This window comes from Spermophilus citellus (genome assembly GCF_964194105.1).
Source record: "Spermophilus citellus genome assembly, chromosome: 9".
Lineage (NCBI taxonomy): Eukaryota > Metazoa > Chordata > Mammalia > Rodentia > Sciuridae > Spermophilus > Spermophilus citellus.
This window is the reverse complement of record NC_138191.1, coordinates 13183452-13205074: the sequence shown is the minus strand read 5'-3', so window position 1 is coordinate 13205074 and position 21623 is coordinate 13183452. Positions and strand designations below refer to the sequence as shown.

The window sequence follows — 21623 nt, the reverse complement described above, 5'->3', positions numbered from 1 at the left end:
TACTGGCCCGAGAAGGAGATGGTATTTAAGATAAGGCCTAAGTGATAACTAGCCCCACAGAGAGGAGGGGAAGAGTATTCTGGGTAGAATCAGGTGAGGGAAAAAGCAAGCTCAAAGAACATTAAAAAAGACCCCGGGCTTAAGAGTTGTGAGCAGACAAAAAGGTAAGCAGGCACAAGAAGTGAAGAAGACAGAGGAAAATGAGATTAATATAAGGAACTGCTACATGCAAAGAGAAGTCACAATCATATTTTAAGAACATATTTCTATTTACATTTACACCTTGACACTATACAAAAAATGAATTTAATGAAAAGGAGAAGCCTAAAGACCAGTTAGGAGAGAAGTATAGCAATTCAAGCAAGAACTGACAATAGCATGGACTAGTTTCATGGCAATAAAAATGGAGACAGTAGACCAATTCAAGGCAATTTTGGAAAGAAGTTCAACAACAGTGGTGAAAGAGATAAACAAGGGTTTCTCACTTAAACAACAGAAAAAAAAATGAAGACTGTTGTAGAAAACCAATTGGAGGTACAACAAGAAAAGGAACCAAATTACACCTTGCATATGTTAAGTTTGAAATATTACAAAAGAGAAGTCAAGCCGGGGTGCACACATGTAATTCCAGCAACTTGGGAGGCTGAGGCAGGAAGATTTAAGTTTGAGGTCAGCCTTAGCAATTTAGCAAGGCCATTAGCAACTTGGTGAGGCCCTGTCTTAAAACTAAACAAAATTAAAAAGGATGAGATGTCCCTTAGTGGTAAAGTGTCCCTGGGTTCAATCTCCGGAAAAAGATGGGGTGGGCCAAGGAGACAAGTAGATACATGTGTTTGGAGTTTGATGACTCAAAAGAGAAGTATGGACTAGAAACATACATCTCAGACATCAGATACAGATATGGATTCTGTGTTAAATTATGGGTGAGTCACTTAGGCAGAAAGAAAACAAAAAAGCTCACAGTTCAAAACTTTGATATTTGGATAGAGGAGGAGCCCAACGAAACCAACCAACCAACCAAACAAAAACAAACTATGAAGCATCGTCAGTAAAATGGAAGACTAACATATGTAGCACCACAAAAGAAATGTCTTTTCAAGGAGAGAGTGATCCACACAGTCAAATGCTAAGGAAAGGTGAAGTCAAGATGAAGACAGAAATTTCCATTGGATTTGGCAATACTGAAATCACTGGCCTCCTTGACAAAAATAATTTTGGCAGAGTGGAAAGCTAACTTCAAGATAAATTCAGACAGAAGAAAGAAATTAAAGGGATATGAATAGGAAAAGAAGAACTCAAACTATCACCATTTGCTGATGACATGATTCTATATTTAGAAGACCCAGAAAATTCTACCAGAAAACTTCTAGAATACATAAATGAATCAGCAAAGTAGCAGGATATAAAATTAACACACATAAATCCTCAGACAACTTGGAATGGAACCACCATTTGATTCAGCTATCCCACTCCTCAGTTTCTACCAAAGGGCTTAAATTCAGCATACTATAGCAACACAGACACATCAATGTTTACAGAAGCTCAATTCACAATAGCTAAAACCTAGGTGCCCTTCAACAGATGAATGGATAAAGAAAATAATGTTGTCTCTACACATGGAGTATTACTCATCCATAAGTAAGAATGAAATTATGGCATTTGCCAGTAAATGGATGGAACTGGAGAATATCATGCTAAGTGAAATAAGCCGATCCCCCAAAAAACAAAGGCTAAACTTTTTCTCCGATATGCGGATGCTAATTCACAATAAGAAGGGGATTAAGGGAGAATAGAAGTACTTTGGATTAGACAAAGGGGAATGAAGGGAAGGGAGGAGAAATGGGAATAGGAAAGATAGTAGAATTAATCAGATATTACTATCCTATGTGCATATGTGATTACACAAGCAATGTAATTCTACATCATGTACAACTAGAAGAAAGAGAAGTTGTGCCACAGTCTGTCTGGGCACAAAATCATGAGCCACTCAAGCAGGAACAAACTTTATTTCCAAAACTCCCGATAACGCCACGCACGTGGCCTTCTCCCGCACATGGCCTTCTCCCGGGACACACCACACCAACCGGCAATCCCTCCTCCGGAAATCCCTCCTACCGCACTTCCCCAACCAATGGGAACTCTCCAGAGAGCTCCAAAGTAGCAGGCTGAGGCGGGCAGCAGGGGTCTAATATCCAATTGAATGCACATCTTAACATAATCATTATCATCTCAATGGCTTGCTGGCTTCACCTTTCAACCAAAAATGCCAGGCGTCATTCCTACTGGGCTATGGCTCTTAGCAAAGTTGTACTCCACATATGTATAATGTCAAAATACATTCTAGTATCATGTATAAATAAAAAGAACAATTTTTTTTTTTTAGAAAGAGAGAGAGAGAGAGAGAGAGAAAGAATTTTTCAATATTTTATTTTTTAGTTCTCGGCGGACACAACATCTTTATTTTATTTTAATGTGGTGTTGAAGATGGAACCAAGAACCCCATGCATGCCAGGCGAGCATGCTACCGCTTGAGCCACATCCCCAGGCCCTACAAATTTTTTTAAAAAGGTAAAAGTCAAAAGAAAAAAAAAAAGGTAAAAGTCAGAGATCTGTGTGTATACCATATACAAGGGAAAAGAAGCAAGAGCTGAAGATATATAGAACATTCTTCCCTGCAACTTGTATCAGGAACATTCTTTTTTTTTTTTTAATTTTTGTAGTTATAGGTAGACAGCATGCCTTTATTTTATTTGTTTATTTTTATGTGGTGCTGAGGATCGAACCCAGTGCCTCACACGTGCAAGGCAGGCGCTCTGCCACTCAGCCCCAGCCCCAGCCTGAGGAACATTCTTTTTGTCCTCTCCTCTGGCTATTAAGGTTAAATAGAGCTAAGTTGTTTGGAATAAAATAAAAATGTTGATACACAGGAAATGACTATACACATAGAAAGAGATCAGCCTAAAATTAACAGTGGAGGGAGAGGGAAAAATATCTGTCTTGTGCTTGGTAAATGAATGCCTGTAAGAGGCAGCTGCTATCTCTCTCTCTCTCTCTCTCTCTCTCTCTCTCTCTCTCTCTCACACACACACACACACACACACACACAAAATCTTACAAAGACCTGTCACATATACATTATGTTAAAAATCATGCCTATACACTTACAAAACTATAAGCAAGGTAGTCCTTGAGAAAAGTCTAAGACTATTTTATTTTTTAAATTTATTTATTTATTCTAACTAGATATATATGAGAGCAGAATGTATTTTGATTCATTGTACACAACTGAAGCACAACTTTACATTTCTTTGGTTGTACATGATGTAGCATGTACAGTCATACATGTATCTAAGGTAATGACATCCATCTCATTCCACCATCTTTCCTTCCCCATGCACTCTCCATACTCTCCCTCCCATTGCCCAATCACAGTTCCTCCATTTTTGCCATACCTCCCTCCTCCCCGTTTTTGGATCAGCACCCACATATCACAGAGAACATTCGGCCATTGATTTTTTGGGGATTGGCTTACTTCGCTTAGCATGATATTCTCCAACTCCATCCATTTATCTGCAAATGTCATAATCTTATTCTCTTTTAATGCTGAATAATATTCCATTGTGTATATATACCACAGTTTCTTTATCCATTCATCTACTGAAGGACATCTAGGTTGCTTCCACAGTTTAGCTACTGTGAACTGAGCTGCTATGAACATTAATATTGCTGCGTTACTATAGTATGCTGATTTTAAGTCCTTTGGATATAGACTGAGGAGTGGGATAGCTGGGTAAAATGGTGGTTCCATTCCAAGTTTTCTAAGGAATCTCCTTACTGCTTTCCAATTGGTTGTACCAAGTTGTAGTCCCACCAGCAATGTAACTGTTTTCCAGATTGGTTGTACCAATTTACAGTCCCACCAGCAATGTATGAGAGTGCCTTTTCCCCCATACTCTCACCAACATTTATTGTTGTCTGTATTTTTTTATACCTGCCATTTTGACTGGCATGAGTGAAATCTTAGAGTAGTTTGATTTGCATTTCTTTAATTACTAGAGATATTGAACATTTTTTCATATATTTGTTGATTGAGTGTATATCTTCTTCTGAAAAGAATCTGTTCAGCTGTAAAAACTGGAACAAGACAGGGATGCCCTCTTTCACCACTTCTATTCAACATAGTCTAGCCAGAGCAATTAGACAGATGAAAGAAATTAAAGGAATATGGATGAGAAAAGAACTCAAACTGTCTTTTTTCGATGACATGATTCTATACTTAGAGGATCAAAAAAAACTCCACCAGAAGACTTCTAGAATGCATAAATGAATCAGCAAAGTAGCAGGATATAAAATCAACATCCATAAGTCAAATGCATTTCTATATATAAGTGATGAATACACTGAAAGAGGAATTAGGAAAACTACCTCATTCACATTAGCCTCAAAAAAAAAAAAAAACCAAAAATAAAAAAAATTTTAAAAAAATCTTGGGAATCAACTTAACAAAAGAGGTGAAAGACCTCTACAATGAAAACTACAGAACACTAAAGAAAGAAATTGAAGAAGACCTTAGAAAATGGAAAGATCTCCCTTGGCTTGGATAGGCAGAATTAACATTGTCAAAATGATCATACTACCAAAAGCATTATATAGATTTAATGCAAGTCCAATCAAAATCCCAATGACATTCCTCATAGAAATAGAAAAAGCAGTCATGATATTCATCTGGAAAAATAAGAGACCCAGAAGAGCTAAAGCAACCCTTAGCAAGAAGAGCGAAGCAGTTGACATCACTATACCAGACCTTAAACTATACAACAGAGCAACAGTAACAAAAACAGCATAGTATTGGCACCAAAATAGATTTGTAGACCAACGGTACAGAAGAGAGGACACAGAGACTAACCCACATAATTACATCTTATATTTAGTTATCTTATCACATAATTAGTTATCTTATATTTGACAAAGGCACCAAAAACATACATTGGAGAAAAGATAGCCTCTTCAATAAATGGTGCTGGGAAAATTGGAAATCCATATGCAACCAAATGAAATTAAACCCCTATCTCTTACCATATACAAAACTCAACTCAAAGTGGATCAAGGACCTAGGAATTAAACCAGAGACACCGAGTCTATTAGAAGAAAAAGTAGACACAAATCTCCATCATGTGGGATTAGGCCCCAACTTCCTTAATAAGACTCTTATAGCATAAGAATTAATATCAAGAATCAATAAATGGGATGGAATCAAAATAAAAAGCTTCTTCTCAGCAAAAGAAACAATTAGTGAGGTGAGAGCCTACTAATTGGGAAAAAATTGTGCTCTGAATGTGTAATATGAATTGTAATGCATTCTGTTGTCATATATAACAAATTAAAATTTTTTAAAAATGGAAAGATCTCCCATGCTCTTGGATAGGCAAAATTAATACTGTCAAAATGGCCATACTACCTAAGCACTATACAGATTCAAAGTGATTCCAATTAAAATTCCAATATCATTCCTTATAAAAACAGAAAAAGCAATCATGAAATTCATTTGGAAAAATAAGAGACCCAGAATAGCCAAAGCAATCCTTAGCAAGAAGAGTGAAGCAGGAGGCATCACAATACCAGACACTAAACTATACCTCGGAGCTATAGTAACAAAAGCAACATGGTATTGGCACCAAAACAGACTTGTAGACCAATGGTACAAAATAGAAGATACAGAGACAAACCCACATAAATATAGTTATCTCACACTAGACAAAGGTGCCAAAAACATACAGTGGAGAAAAGATAACCTCTTCAACAAATGGTGTTGGGAGAACTGGAAATCCATATGCAGCAAAATGATTTTTATAAACCCCTACCTCTCACCATGCACAAAACTCAACTCAAAGTGGATCAAGGACCTAGGAATTAGTCCAGAGACCCTGTGCATAATAGAGGAAAAAGTAGGCCCAAATCTTCATCATGTCAGATTAGGTCCCAACTTCCTTAACAAGACTCCTAAAGCTCAAGAAATAAAATCAATGATTAATAAATGGGATGGACTCAAACTGAAATGCTTCTTCTCAGGAAAAGAAACAATCAATGAAGTGAAGAAAGAGCCTACATTTTTGCCACACACACACACACACACACACACACACACACACACGTCAGATAAAAAACTAATCTCCAGAAGATATAAAGAACTCAAAAAACTTAACACCAAAAACACAAACAACCCAATAAAAAATAGGCTAAGGAGCTGAACAGACACTTCTCAGAAGAAGATAAAATTATTTAAAAGATAAACTATTTTTAAAAAATATATTTCTGATCTATAATTTTCTTTCCTTGTAATAAGCTCTAGTAATGATTTCTGCACATCCATGCTCCCTGGCTTTGTTCTAACAGCCAAAAATATTTTGAGGAAGAGAAAAAAAAATCTGATAGGATAAATACCAGAGAGGGTTTGGGTGGAGCTTCAGGAGAAAGGAAAGGGAAAAACCTAAGCCAATGTACAATCTGGAAACAATTAGTCTCAAACTAACACAGAGACAGTTCTGGGCTGCTTGTGAACCATTCTATATCAATTGCAAAATATTCAGAAAATAAATCACTAAAGTAAATAATAATCTTAGGGAGCTAGAGTTAATGGGAATTCCAAGATTAAAGACAGGTTATGGCTGATGTCTAATACGGAGCTTGACAATCCTTTACAGTTTATCCAAGACAGTCTGATTTATGCATGATGTTCTGATATAATCATTACCAGTACTACCTTTACTTCTTAAAGTGTCCTAGTTTGGTTGATAAATTATACAGGCACATTATTTACAAAGCACCCACTTCTAACAGTGAAAAAAATAGATGCAATTAATTAACTGAAAGGCAAATACAATATTATATACTGGGATTGTAATCTACTCCTTTTTTATTTGAACCACAATTCTCCTAAAAATGAAAAATAATATAAAACAAACTGTGTTTAAAAATAAATACAGATAAGAATGTAGAAAATGAGAACAAGCCAAAAATAAGTAAGGAGACTAAATCAATAAACATCTCCCCAAAAAAGAAAAGCCCAGGACTGGAGGGTTTCACTGCTGACTCTTACCACACCTTTAAAGAAGAACTAATACTCATGCTTCTCACACTATTCTAAAAAAATTGAAAGAGATGAAACCCTTCCAAACTCATTCTGTAAGGCCAACATTAACCTGGTATCAAAACCAGACAAGGGCACATCAACCAAAAAGAAATCTATAGACTAATATCTGTAATGAACATAGACACAAAGATTCTCAACCAAATACTGGCAACTTGACTCAGGATCCAGTGAGATTTATTCCAGAGATACAAGGATGGTTCAACATATGCAAATCAATATGTGCAAAAAAAAAAAAAAACCTCTATGAACACATCAATATATGAATAAAAAGCATTTGATAAAATTTGACATTCCTTTGTGATTAAAAAAAAACCTTCAAAAATCAGTTACAGGAACTGGGGTTGTGACTCAACAGTAGAGCACTGGCCTAGCACTTGTGAGGCCCTAGGTTCAATCTTCAGCACCACATAAAAATAAATAAAATAAAGGTATTTTGTCCAACTACAACTAAAAAATAAATAATATGTTTTTTAAATCAGTTAACTACCTCAATGCAATAAAGGCTACATGTGACAAACCCTAAGCCAACATTATACTACATGCGTAAAAGCAGAAATATGTTCCTCTAAGATGAGGAACAAGACAAAGGTGTTCACTTTCACCACTCTTATTCAATATGGTATTGGAAGTCTTAGCCAGAGCAATAAAGCAAGAGAAGAAATAAAGGACATCCAAAGAGTAAAAGAAAAGATCAACCTCCATGTTGCAGACAACTTTATTTTATATAGAGAAAAATCTGAAGATTCTACCAAAACTGTTAAAACTGATAAATCAGTAAGATTGCAGGATACAAAATCAACATAAAGATCAGTAGTTTTATGTTTTTAACTGTATTCAAACAAGTTTTGTGATACCACCTTTACAAATGTATAGGATATTTCATTAACATTGCTAACTGCTCATGCAGTTAAACACTGTGGAAATTCAACTGACGTGTAATTTTGATAACTTCAAATGACACATATAATCCAAAACCTTGTCCCATCTACATTTTCAGTCAATATGAAAGAGTCCCTTTCTGTTTCCACACTTAAGCAAATGTCTCCTTCTGAGATTTTTTTTGTTTGTTCCAAAGGAAAAAAAAAATCTAATATAAGAGTTTAGCAGAAGCCAGTAGTGTTTCTTTGCATGTCTCAATTTTAAAATACTTAACATAAATTACTTTTAGAATGACAGAATAGGAAAGAATGTAATTAGTTCTTTTGTTTCTGGCTTCACCCTTAACATGAAATCCTATGAGACTTTGTAAAAGCTGCCTAATTTTTTGTCCTTCAGTCTTCACTGCAATTCTTCAAACCCAAGAAGCCCAGGAAAAAGAAAAAAAAAAAAAAAAGATGACTCAAGTATTTAAAATGTGTACTTTACTATGGTAATTTTTCTAAAACTAACTGGCATTCATTCCTTATGTTAACATTTATTGAGAACTTGCTCAGGATGTATTAAAAACAAAATAAAGATCTCTTCATTTGCTAATGTGATGAGAAAAAGTCAATAAAATCAAATAAGCTCAAAAGCAATGAAAAAAAGCAATATGGGACAATTAGAGTTGATGTTACAGGTATTTATCATCTTTATATTTTCAGCTAGTTGTATAAACCAAAGAACACAGATAAAACATAAACTTTAAATACTTTTTTGGCCTTTGAATCTCTGTGATTTTTAAAAGAAGCACACAATGGAATGTTTGGTAATGACCACAGTGCCATTGAGATTTAAGAAGATCAACCCTCAACACAATCCCATCTATAAAAATTAAATAAATAAAAATTCAAAAAGAAAACCAGTAGCTTTTTAATACACCGATAACAAAACTGCTGAGAAAGAAATCAAGAAAGTAATCCCATTCACAATAGCTACAATAAATAAATATTTTTTTAATACCTAGGAATAAATTTAAACAAGGAAGTTGTTGATATCTACAATGAAACTTACAAAACATCAATGAAAGAAATCATAGAAGATGGAGAAAAATGGAAAGACATCCCATGTTCATGGATGGGAAGAATTAATATTGTTAAAATGTCCATGCTACCCAAAGCAATCTACTGAGTCAATGCAATTCCTATCAAATGCTTTCTTCACAAAAATAGACAACACACTTCTAAAATCTGTATAGAACCACAGACCTTAAAGAGCCAAATCAATCCTCAGCTAGAAGAACAATACTAAAGGCTTTATAATATCTGACTTTAAAACTTATTATGAAGCTATAGTAACCAAAATAGCATGGTATGGGCATAAAAACACACAAACAATTAAAACAGAATAGGGATCTCAGAAATAAATTCATGTATTTATAACCAACTGATTTTTTACAAAGGCAGTAAGAACAAATGTTACACATATGCACATGCTATATATAGCTCTAAAGCTAACCAGGCTTTCTTTGTAAGTACACACATACAGCACTTGTGCTAGGCATAGAAGAAACTCAAAAACAGTGTATCAATATGTTTAAACATTCAAGGCCCGGCACCCTGTTCATACTAAAAATAATTTTGAAAATAAATTTTGTAAATATAAAAGAAACTTATTTTTAAAATGTTTAAACAAGGTTCTTCAATAAATGGTGCTAGGAAAACTGGATATCCATGTGCAGAAGAAAAAAAGCCTGCCATATTCAAAAATCAACTCAAAATGAATCAAGAACTTAAATATAAAACTTGAACCTATGAAACTACTAGAAGAAAACATAGAGAAAATACTTCAGGACATTGATCTGGGCAAAGGTTTTTTGGATACGACCCCAAAAGCACAAGCAACAAAAGCAAAAAATTAACAAATGGATTATATCAAATTAAAAAGCTTTTGTACCACAAAGAAAATAATCAAGAGTGAAGAAACAATTCACAGAATATAAGAAAGTATCTGATAACTACTGATCCAATAAGCAATTAATATCCAGAACATAAGGATATCAAAGAATTCAACAGTTAAAAAAAAAAAAAAGAAAGAAAAATTTAATTTAAAGAAGAGCAAGTGACCCGAAATTTTTAAGTGGCAAATTTTGATACATAGAAAAACAAGGCACGGTGGTGCACACCTATTAGTAATCCCAGCAGCTTGGGAGGCTGAGACAGGAGCAATGTGAGTTCAAAGCCAGCCTCAGCAAAAACAAGGTGCTAAGCAACTCAGTGAGACCCTGTCTCTAAATAAAATAAAAATAGAGCTAGGGATGTGGCTCAGTGGTTGAGTGCCCCTGAGTTCAATCTCCAGTAACAACAAAAAAAAAAATGTTATGTAATATTCTCCTATATTATGGCTTCTATCACATGCTGTGTTGTATTACATAATTTGCTATATAATCCTTTGGATCTTCTGCTACACCTAGCATAGTACTTTGCACAGTTCAAACTCCTAGAACAAAATGAATACCGCATTTTATTTTCAGGTACGAAGACAAGCCTGTACCTATGGTCATAACCTTATCAATAGTATGGGTATAACAGAGTAAAAGTCAGAAACAATGATTTCTCTCTAGCCCTCAGTTTGTAAAACCTCAGAGTAAACAAATATTTAATAATTTTCAAGTATTATACTGTGAAATGGTTGCCATACTAAGACCTCTCTTTGCTTTATAAGTCAAGTCCCGGGCTGGGGATGTGGCTCAAGCGGTAGCACGCTCGCCTGGCATGCATGCTGCCCGGGTTCGATCCTCAGCACCACATACAAACAAAGATGTTGTGTCCGCCGAGAACTAAAAAATAAATATTAAAAAATTCTCTCTCTCTCCCTCTCTCACTCTCTCTTAAATAAATAAATAAATAAATAAGTCAAGTCCTGGATCCATTTGACTCTGACAAAAATTCCAAAACCACAGGTAAATGTTTATCAAAAAGTACAGCTATGAAAAGAGTCACTATAACCTTCTTCTAGCTAACAGAATATTGGAATTACATTTTCATTTAATTCTAAGTCTTTTGCTATTGACAACCAGTATGAAAATTTATCAAGTCAGTATTAAATTACAAAAAGGGAGGGATTCAGCAAAGACCACAACAAAAAGTACACATAGTTTTACCTAATGACTGAAAAAGTTTCAACCTTATCACTCCACCATATCATATCCACTCATAGATGATACAGAAACAAGTATTAGATAAATTAAATATACAAACACATAAAATAATGAAAGAACTAAAGATTCTATATGTGTTTTAATATAATATTTGTGTTTCAATGTATGTGGATACTGCACACAAACTAAGATTTTTCAGTCACATCTCAACAAGAATTCTAAAACTGGAGATTTACTCTTAGAATTAATCTTAAAAATAAAATTATTAATGGTCTCAGTAATTCATCTGTTCTACTCTTCAAATCTATATACAAACAATTGAAATGTAAAGTTATATTAGATAGAACTGTTTCATTTTAATAAATCAATTGGATTAACATGCCATCTAACCTGTAGCTGTTTTTCTGGATGATACCATCTGATGTGTCCTGTACTTCTTTAGCAGAAAATTCTAAAAGGTGCCTCCTTTGATTTGCAGGGCTCACATTAGGGTTCATTCTTCTAGAATCCTGTTCCAGCATGCTGAAAATTTTAAAAACATAAAGCAACCGTTAAAATTAAAATGTCACATATACATGTATATGACTTCCTTCACAGGTCCACACATGCAGCAAAAATGTTAGGCATAGTAGAAAGTCAAAACAACATGTTGTAGATATGTTTAAATACTCTAGGCTTAGCATCCTAAACATATAACAATAATCTTGAAAATAATTTTTCAAGTAAAAAGAACATTATTTGTAAATGTTTAAACAAAAGGAATTCTATGTGTTTATAAAACCCTATGTTATTATATAAGTTGCTTGCTATAACTTGGATCTTAAATGTCCTCTAAAAGTCCATGTGTTGAATGAAGACCTAGTCTCAGTCCATGGCACTGTTCAGATGTGACAGAAACTAGAAGGTGGTACCTGGTAGAAGGAAGTTAGTTCAACTGGTATGTACCCTTGAAGAAGATATTGGGACCCCAAGCCCCTCCTCATCCTCTCTCTTTCACTTCCCAACCACCATAAGGTGAATAAGCCTACTTTGCCACATGCTCTTGTGATCGATCATGCACTGTGCCACCAAAGTCCCAAAGCAATAGTGCCAAGTGATCATAGACTGAAACCTCTAAAATCATGAGCCAAAATAAGCCTTTCCTTTTTTAAGCTGATTTATCTCAGGTATTTGTTATAGCAATGGAAAGCTGACAAACACAAAGTATACAAACTAGAAATATGTACAACCTACATATAAACACATTCTAAACTTAGATAATAATTGAAATAAGTCCTCCTGGATGCTGCAAATTGATGTTTTCAATTAGAGAATGCTTCAAATGAAATAAGAATTATTCTCTTTCAATAGTCAAATTTGTTATTAGCCTTTTGCAAATCCAGGAGGCAAACTATCAAATAAAACTAACAAAAAAATTTATCTTAAAAATACTTCTATTTTTATTTACATGTAAAATTTTTTGTTTACTTCTTTCTCCCCACCCTTGCCAATATCTTTTTTCATCTAATGTATATTCTCCTGTTAGGTACAAGCATTTGGGGACAAAAAAATACATAATGTGTCATATATTGATACCTATATCAAATACTCCAATAGTTTTTTAACACTTTTAATTCATTAATCAGATTAAATTGGTGGCTTGGAAACCTGGTTCACCAATAACATTTTTATGTGTATGCTGTATTTCATGATGCCACATACGTAATTTACACCAGTCATAATCTTGAAATCCAATACAAAGAGTGAAACCTCCCTAGCTAGGCATAAAAGATTCTATTTAGAGGAATGAAGTGAAAACAGAAAGTAGAGCTGATGGAAAAAGTTAATGCTCCCATGGTTCTAAAAGGAGTTCTTTGGGATATAATAGCTTACCTCCAAAGATGGGGAGAACAGTGTTGAGGGGAGAGCAGTGTTGGAGGGAGGCAGATATATCTTTCTAGAATCTTTCTGATCTTTTATTATATAATATTTCCCATTCTCCCCTTTAGCCCTAGCAATCATTGCTGCCCAGTGATTCTCACATGGTATACTGTGGCATTTTGGCACACTGTAAACTCAGAGTTTACAAGTTATAAACTCAGAAATTATGGCCATTGCATAAAATATAATTTTGCCACAATTGAGGCTATATTTTTAAATTACAATTGTAGATTTCAGACTGAATGTTTACTTGAGCAGTCACAAATCAGTACAGCCTTGCTATAAAAGAGGTAAGGGGCCTAGTGGAATACCTAAATAAACTTAGCCTCGTAAGTATTTAAGAAAACATGAGACAAGCAGTAAATGATATCAATGGGGGTGGGGGCTGTAATTAATTAAAGAATTTTTTTTGTTTTGAGATTTATATTTTTTATATTATTTATTTTATAATTTTCTCATGTGTGGTGCCAAAAAATAAAAATCTACTTAAGTAAAATCAAAGTTATGAACTTTCCCTTAAGTTGACAAAACCTTAGTTCATTCAACCCCTACTCCATTGTATTATTAAAATAATCATATTAACATTCCCATTTGGCTGCAGCACTCCCAGTTCCCTCCAACTAGATCTATCATTCTAATTATTAAGAGTTTCCTGCCAGGCACCGTGGCTCATGCCAGTAATCCCAATGGCTCAGGAAGTTGAGGCATGCTAGGTAAGCACTCTACCATTGAATTACATCACTAGCCCTTTTAGGATTTTGTTTGTTTGTTTGTTTTTTAATTTTAAGCCAGGGTCTAAGTAACTTGCCCAGGATCTTGAGTTCCAAGCCAGCTTCAGCAAATTAGTGAGGCCCTAAGCAACTCAGCAAGACCCTGTCATTAAATAGAATACAAAAAGGGCTAGGGATGTGGCTTGGTCATTAAGCACCCCTGGGTTTAATCCCCAGTACCACCAAAAAAAAAAAAAAAAAAAAAAATTTTTTTTTCCTCTTGTTTTAACCAGAAATGTGCTTCCTCATAATTTCCAATTTTTGGTACTAATTCTGGACTCTGACTATTCAGAACAAGTATAAGCAAGCCTTCTTTCACTGTCCAAAGACATCCAACATCCCCCCTTCCCAGGCCTTCCTTTTTAAATTTATGGTTTCTTGGTTCTCTCACATGTTCCTCTTTATAACAGTCTTGGTTTCCTTCAGCACATTTAGTCACATTCTATTAGCATGCTTCTCAGAGGTGGTATCCAGCATTGGCCACAGTGCTTCTCAAGTGGAATGACCATTGCAGGATAATTCCTTGCCTGGTTCTAGATAATACTTTAACGATAAAGAATAATGTCATAAAAGCTTTTTTAGTTAGTCTTCCTTCATATTCTAGTTAAGTTGATCCTGGATTAATCAAAACCCTAAGACTTTTCTTATTAACTGATTTTGAATCTTTTCCTTCCCTTCTCTCCCTCTCTCCCCTTCAATTCTAAATATATTTGAGCTTTTAGAGTCATCTGAATAATTTACATATATTACATATTCCTTTTAAAATATCATTTTGAGCTAAGCGTCATGGGACATGTTCTATAATGCTAGGTACTCAGGAGGGTGAGGCAGGAGGTCTGCAAGTTCAAGGGGGAGGGGAGGGAAAAGGGGAGGGGGAAGGAAGGAAAGAATGAAGGCATTTTGCCTATCTACAACTAAAAATAAATTTAAAATGCTTTGAGTTTAACTATTTGCTCAGCCTGTTTTATCTGTAATTAGACTGCACTATAGCCACACTTGTTGGAAATGAATTTTGATGTTGACTCATAAGTGGTCACTATTTTTCCCACTCTCCATGTTGGTAATGATTTAATACTGTAATGACAGTATACCCTTAACCATACCTAATTTAGTAACTTATATTTTTTTAGACAAAGAGCTCAGATCTCATTGAATAGACTTAAAAAATCATCTTCACAACACTAATATTACACATAGTCAACAAAATATTTTAAACAAGGGAAACAGGGGGAAAAAAATAGGATCCAAATAGTCTTGAGTTTCAATGATATTATCTACCCATTGAAAAGATAAATTGCATATTTAACAATTCTGTTAAGAAACTTTTCATGTTCTTTTTTAAAAATATTCTTCTTAGTCATAGATGGACATAATACTTTTATTTTATTTATTTATTTTTATGAGGTGCTGGGGATCAAATCCAGTGCCTCACAGGTGCTAGGCAAACACTCTACCACTGAGCCACAACCCCAGCCCACTTTTTTTTTTTTTTTTAAGAGAGAGTGAGAGAGGAGAGAGTTAGGAGAGAGAGAGAGAGAGAGAGAGAGAATTTTTAATATTTATTTTTTAGTTCTCGGCGGACACAACATCTTTGTTGGTATGTGGTGCTGAGGATCGAACCCGGGCGCACGCATGCCAGGCGAGCGCGCTACTGCTTGAGCCACATCCCCAGCCCAACCCCCCAGCCCACTTTTCAAGTTCTTTACTTGTTGGTTTTTTTGGGTTTTATCGCAGTTTGGCCTCCATTCCCTGTAAATTTTCAGTGTTAAAGTAAAATTGCAAAAAAAAAAAAAATTATAGAAATTTCTCTTAAGTTTATATGCAGGCAAGCTAACATCCAATTCAGCTAAATACAAAACATTATAAATACTAGAGCTCTGTGAAATGACCTACAGAAACTAAGGTTAGCCATGTAAATAATTGCAGATTTATGTTTCTCATTTTTATAAATATTTAAGAGACTTCTAAGAACTTTATTTCACTGCCAAAAATTCAAAATTATCTAATTGTGACACTACAAATATTAAGAGGAATTTAACAGTCCTTGTAATGGCCAAATATAGAAAAGAGTATGAGAAAGTTATTGTTGATATGAACTTTTAGATCCTGGGTCTGAGTATTTGTTTCCATCATTCAATGTTCCTTTTTGTCAATTTTGGAAAAATTAAATTCCCAAGAATATGAAGAGAAGACTCAGTCCCAGGAAGGGTGAATGTAATGATTGTGTCCAATGACTGTTTCTAGTTCATAATATTAATAAAGCAACCTAACCTATACACTTTATAATTAGTTTAAACCAGATTCTATTCAGTATTTTTAAATAAACTAATAAAAAAAAGAAAATAGAAGTCTCTGATCTATGTCTCTATGATCAGAAACATGTTTTTTCACAAGAGTCACAATTGTTTTAAGCCACAAAATAATCATTACACCAAAAAAACTTGCTCATGTCATGGGCCAGTAAGCCTGAAAAGCATGGATTAATAAAACACAAACGATCTCAATTTCCCCAAAAGTCTGGGAGAAGTATTATAAGAATTGTTACTTTCCTTTTTCATTTGTGAAATTCTAAAAGCCAACAACTGTTGTGGATTATGAATAAAGCCATTTAATCCTTAAGATATGATTTAGATATCCAATCTTTATACCAAGTGGCTGAACATAAATTGGCACATCTCCAAGTCTACTCTACCCCTTGAAAATCTGCTTTCTTATGGTACAAGTAGGTCAATTTTAAATTTAAACCATCTTAGCATGTAAGATTCATACTGTTTCTTGTCTCCAAAAAAAACCATATGCTGGGTTGGAGATTTAGCTCAGTGGCAGAGCACTTGCCCAGGCTCAAGGCCCTAGGTTCAATCCTCAGCACCAAACCAAAAAAAAAGAAAGAAAGGAAAAAGAAATCATATGGTGCTGATGCTCAAACTACACTTGAAAAAAAATGTAAGTTGAAAAGAACATGGAAAGCTTCAGGTTTTAATGTGGGAAGAGCACACAATCTGGAGAAAGAAGATCTGTGTTCAAAAACAATAACAAATATTTTGTTTTTCTGAAATTCAAAGGAAACGACAGATATGAACATGTTTGATAAAATCCAAAGAGGGCACAATGCAGTTAGTGACACAGCTGTGTTCCTGCTAGCCTAGTTCAAGATGCTCAAAACGGCAACTGGCGTGATCCTCTTAAAATTGGGGTCAGGTCATATGTCACTCCATAGCTCAAGTTCTTTGATGGCTACCCATTTCTATCATGGTAAAAGACTAAATTTTTAAAAGGACCAAGGATTTTACTTCATTCAGCACCTCTGAATACTGAATACTCCTACTACTTTCCCCCCTTGCTTACTACAGCCAAACCACATGAATTTCCTTGAAAATCCATACTTCCACCCTTGGATCCTTACAATTGCTGGAATGCTCTTCCCCAAATATCCATATGGCTAGTCCTTTCATTTCCTTTAAGCCTTGGCTCAAATATCTGCTGAACAATGATCACTATATCTCCAACCACCACCCTCACAGTTGTTCAAACCATTTATCTTGCAACATTTTATTTCTTTGTAAACTTTATCATTTTACTTATTATGTGTCTTGCCTCTCTTCCCACTAGAATATAAACTAAAGGGTACAGAGATTTCTGTTTTGTTCTAGGCAAGCCTGGCTCATAGCAGGTGTTCTTTAAAAAAAAAAAAAAAAAACAATAAATGAACTTCATGTACTATTCTACCTCTTGTCAAAAGAAAAATTCTTATCTTCATTTTAGGAAAATTAACTCATAATTCATGAACAGCAGGTGGTAAATTCATTGCACTATTTCCAGAATCAGCAACAGGATATTTTGTTAATTTTCAATGCAATTGAGGCTAAAGAGGAAAAGACAAGAGTTCTCAAGAGAGTTCTCCAAACTTTAAAAAGGTTTTCTTCTCTGTTTATTGAGTGGTTCACAGGTTATTTTTACAGGCTGACAGTAACTGGGGATGATTTACTAGAAACAAAAATGTGGCTGAATGAAAAAATAAAGTCTTCAAGTGAAGATAAAAGAACACTCTAAACAGCAGTTCTCGGAGCCAGGGATTATCATACCATGGGAAGAAATATGCACTTTGCAAGGGCAATTTGCCAAATGAGGAAAAAAAAATGCATTCAAAAAGCAATTAGAAAATAAGCACTATTCTAACAGGTGATGCTCATTCTTGTAACTCAGCCACTATACAGTGAGGAAGCCCCAGCAGCTTTGGAGAGGCCCCAAAGAAATCAAGAACCCTGGCCCAAAGCCCTGGCTCAGGACCTAGCGAAAGCCAGCACCTACCATATGAGTGAACTGTCTTGAAAGTGAGACCTCCAACCCAAGCCACCCAGTTAATCCTTCATGGAGGCAAAAAGAAGCTGTCTCTACTGAGCACTGGCCAATGTGCACACTTTGGTCAGGGGTGTGCGGGAGATGTTTCCCAGGAATTGAATTCAGGGACACTCGACCACTGAGCCATATCCCTATTTTGTATTTTATTTAGAAACACAGTCTCACTGAGTTGCTTAGCACCTTGCTTTTGCTGAGGCTGGCTTTGAACTCGAGATCCTCCTGCCTCACCTTCCCAAGCAGCTGGGATTACAGGCATGCACCACTGTGCCCAACTCAATGTGCAGAATTTTAAGCAATGTTTTAAGGCTTTAGGTTTTGGGGTAGTTTGTTATACAGCAATAAATAACTGATACAACTACACTTATTAGATTTCAAAAATTAATGATTCAATGTTTAATAAAAAGTTTGTGTGCAAACAAGTTGTGGATATCTCTTTCAGAGAGGTACCTTCTGATTCTAAATGTAAAAAATCATGGCTGCAAATATGAGGACAATCTTTTCTATTAAACTTACATCAATCCATTCAATTCATAAGATAAATACTTCCCCCATTCACAGCCAATACTAAGCTTTGGGGGAATGGGCTGAATTACAGGATAAAGTCCTAATTTCTCTATCTATAAATGACAATTTCCTTTTCTCTGCTTGAGTAACTGTTGTTCTATTAGTGATTAAGACAAGGTTCCAAGGCAGACTATGAATGCTAACACTACCACACATTAGCTATGTTTCCAATTTCCTCATCTGTAAAATAGGATAATACTTATCTTCTGGCCCTGGGAAGAATACATGAGTTAATTCGTGTACAGTACTTAGACTAGTACTTGGTGCATATTAAAGTATCTGCTGAATAATAGCTTAATACAACGAACAGAAAAATAGCTACATACCAATCAAGCACATACAGACAACCCAGATTATTCTAGAATAAGCTTTATCTTTTTTTTTTCATTTTTTTCTTCCAACTGCCTTATTTTGGTTTCTCTCTCAATGTCTTAAAAAAAACAGAAAGGAAGGAATAAAAAATGAAAGCAAGCAATGCTTCTTTAATGAGAATACTGGTAAAAGTGCTGAAACAGAAAGTCATACAAAATATACAGACTAGGGCTGGAGGTGGGGCTCAATGGTAGAGCGCTCGCTTGGCATGCATGAGGCACTGGGTTCCATCTCAGCACCACATAAAAATAAAATAAAGGTATTGTGTCCACCTACAGCTAAAAAAATACATATTTAAAAATATATACACTGATTACCTGTTCTTTCCCTATATCTAATTCCTTAAAGGTCATGTATTGTGGTAAACAGACTATGTCCATAACATAGTAATCCCTGTTTAGGTTCAGAAAAAAGAATACCAAAAAGTCTAAATGCATAGCATATATCCATAGTTCATGCTGATATTAGCCATAACTCAATTAAGAACAATCTGTGGAATGGCCCCTCAAAGTTCCAAATGTTTACTGAGGGCTGGGGTTGTGGCTCAGTGGTAGATCGCTCATCTAGCACGTGCAAGACCCTGGGTTGGATCCTCAGCACCACATAAAAATCAAATAAATATATTGTGTCCAAATGTTTACTGAAATGATAAAACAGTCAAAACTGGAGACAAAGGCATAATGACAAACTGCCTTAAAGTCTAAGGGACATATAATATTCAGAAGTTTCAAAGTTATCCTATACTACCTTAATATTAAGGTTTCAAAGTTATTCTATACTATGTTAATATTAGTGAAGGTAAAACCTTCACTTAATACAAAGTTACACTGTTTATTCCTTTATTAGTTTTGTTTTTTGTTTTTTAGAGTTTACAAAACATGATTCCACCTGAATATACTAAGCACTGAAAGTAGCTGAATAAGCTATTATTGACAAACCATCCTTGTTTTATGTTGACTAAGATGTTGGTCTGAAGAAAATATCAAAGTATTTCAACTCATGGTAGTTTTGGTAGTTTTCACATATGGCTCACCTTTCACAAGAGAGAAAACAGAAGACAGATTTCTATATCTTTTTAATTCTAAAAGTGACACAAAGTGACTTATTCAAGGTAAAGAAGGAAGTTACCAAGGGATGTAGTTTTTTTTTTTTTTTTTTTTTCCAACTGCCTTTCATTTCACTGTACTAACTGAAGTCTGGGAAGAATGGTAGCCAAGCAATACATGATAAAGCCACTGGGATACTCTTATAAACTCTCTATGTACAATTGACGTGAAAACCAAAACAAGAGAATCATCAGCAGAATTTTCCATGCCCTTAAAGCCCAGCTTTATACTTGACAGATTCTAAGCCAGCTTTTGAAAACTAAGAATTAAATCTATAAAGGTTATAAGAAAAGAGAACCAATTACTTTGCACAGACACTTTGTGATGATCATGAATAAGTTAAACTATTAGGGGAAAAAACTGCCATTGGCTCAGCTATACCTCTGCAATCCCAGATTCAATGACACCTAGTATTGTATTTCTTCAGTTTATGTGTCACTTTGATAAATGTGAAAAGTGCTTTTAGCAAAGAATTTGAATTAGATTTCATTAAAAAATCTGGCTGAACAAAACAATGTACACTTGGTGGTTTGAATTCTGACATCTAAGTTATATAGTAACTTTTAACCTACAGCCAACAGTGATATCATACAGCAAAATGCTTGAATGTTGACTGAAAAGGAAAAAAAATTGAAACCAGACTTGAGGACAAGCTCATCTCAGGATAAGAAGCTAGAATTCTTCTTGTATAATATTGAAAAGCTGACAAACACAGAATGCTGGAATAGAGAGACATTTTATTCCTAATCAGTTCCAGACAATTCAGAGTCAAAGCCATACGTCTGTGGTCACCTTTTCCTTAAAGTAAGTCTTATAAGAAAACCACAGAGTAGTTGGCCCTTTAGTAGTGTAATTTATTCTTCCTCATTCATGTGTGATGTCTCAAACTATAAAGAACTGTAGATCTAGTAAGATCATATCAACTAACCCAGAATAAACAAGGGAAAAGCACTCTCAATTTCAAACACTTGGGGGTTTTTTTGTTTGTTTGTTTGCTTTTTAAGACCTAGCATACTTACAACCTCCTTGGAATGTTGATTTACTATTGGCAGAAAAGGAAGATGACGACAGTGACCTTTAAAATGGAAAAGGGAAAACAACAAAGGATTCCATAAACTGCAGCAGTAGGTGCCAGGGAGAAGTTTCTCTGAAGATTCTGCTGTGGTTCCTGTTCTATTCAAAACTGAGATCCACAAATTTCCTTACGTATGTAAGACAAACTTATAAACAAAGAGGTATCTATCTAGAGATTTAATAAAGTTTCCCTTTTATACATTTTCCTCTAATTTAATGAATAAGTCCTTTTACAGTTTGCATAAAGGCTATTATATAGAAAAAAAAAGAAATACAAAACTATGCACAAT

At 34.8% G+C, this 21623-nt stretch overlaps 1 protein-coding gene across 1 annotated transcript in view; it reads right to left on the bottom strand.

Annotated features, from left to right (window-relative positions):
- ATF6 (activating transcription factor 6) overlaps positions 1-21623 on the bottom strand; it is a 217558-nt gene that overhangs the window by 129035 nt on the left and 66900 nt on the right. Inside the window, exon 10 of the mRNA XM_081306544.1 lies at positions 11559-11690. Coding sequence (XP_081162670.1) covers positions 11559-11690 — 132 coding nt within the window. The remainder of the gene's footprint in view (positions 1-11558; positions 11691-21623) is intronic.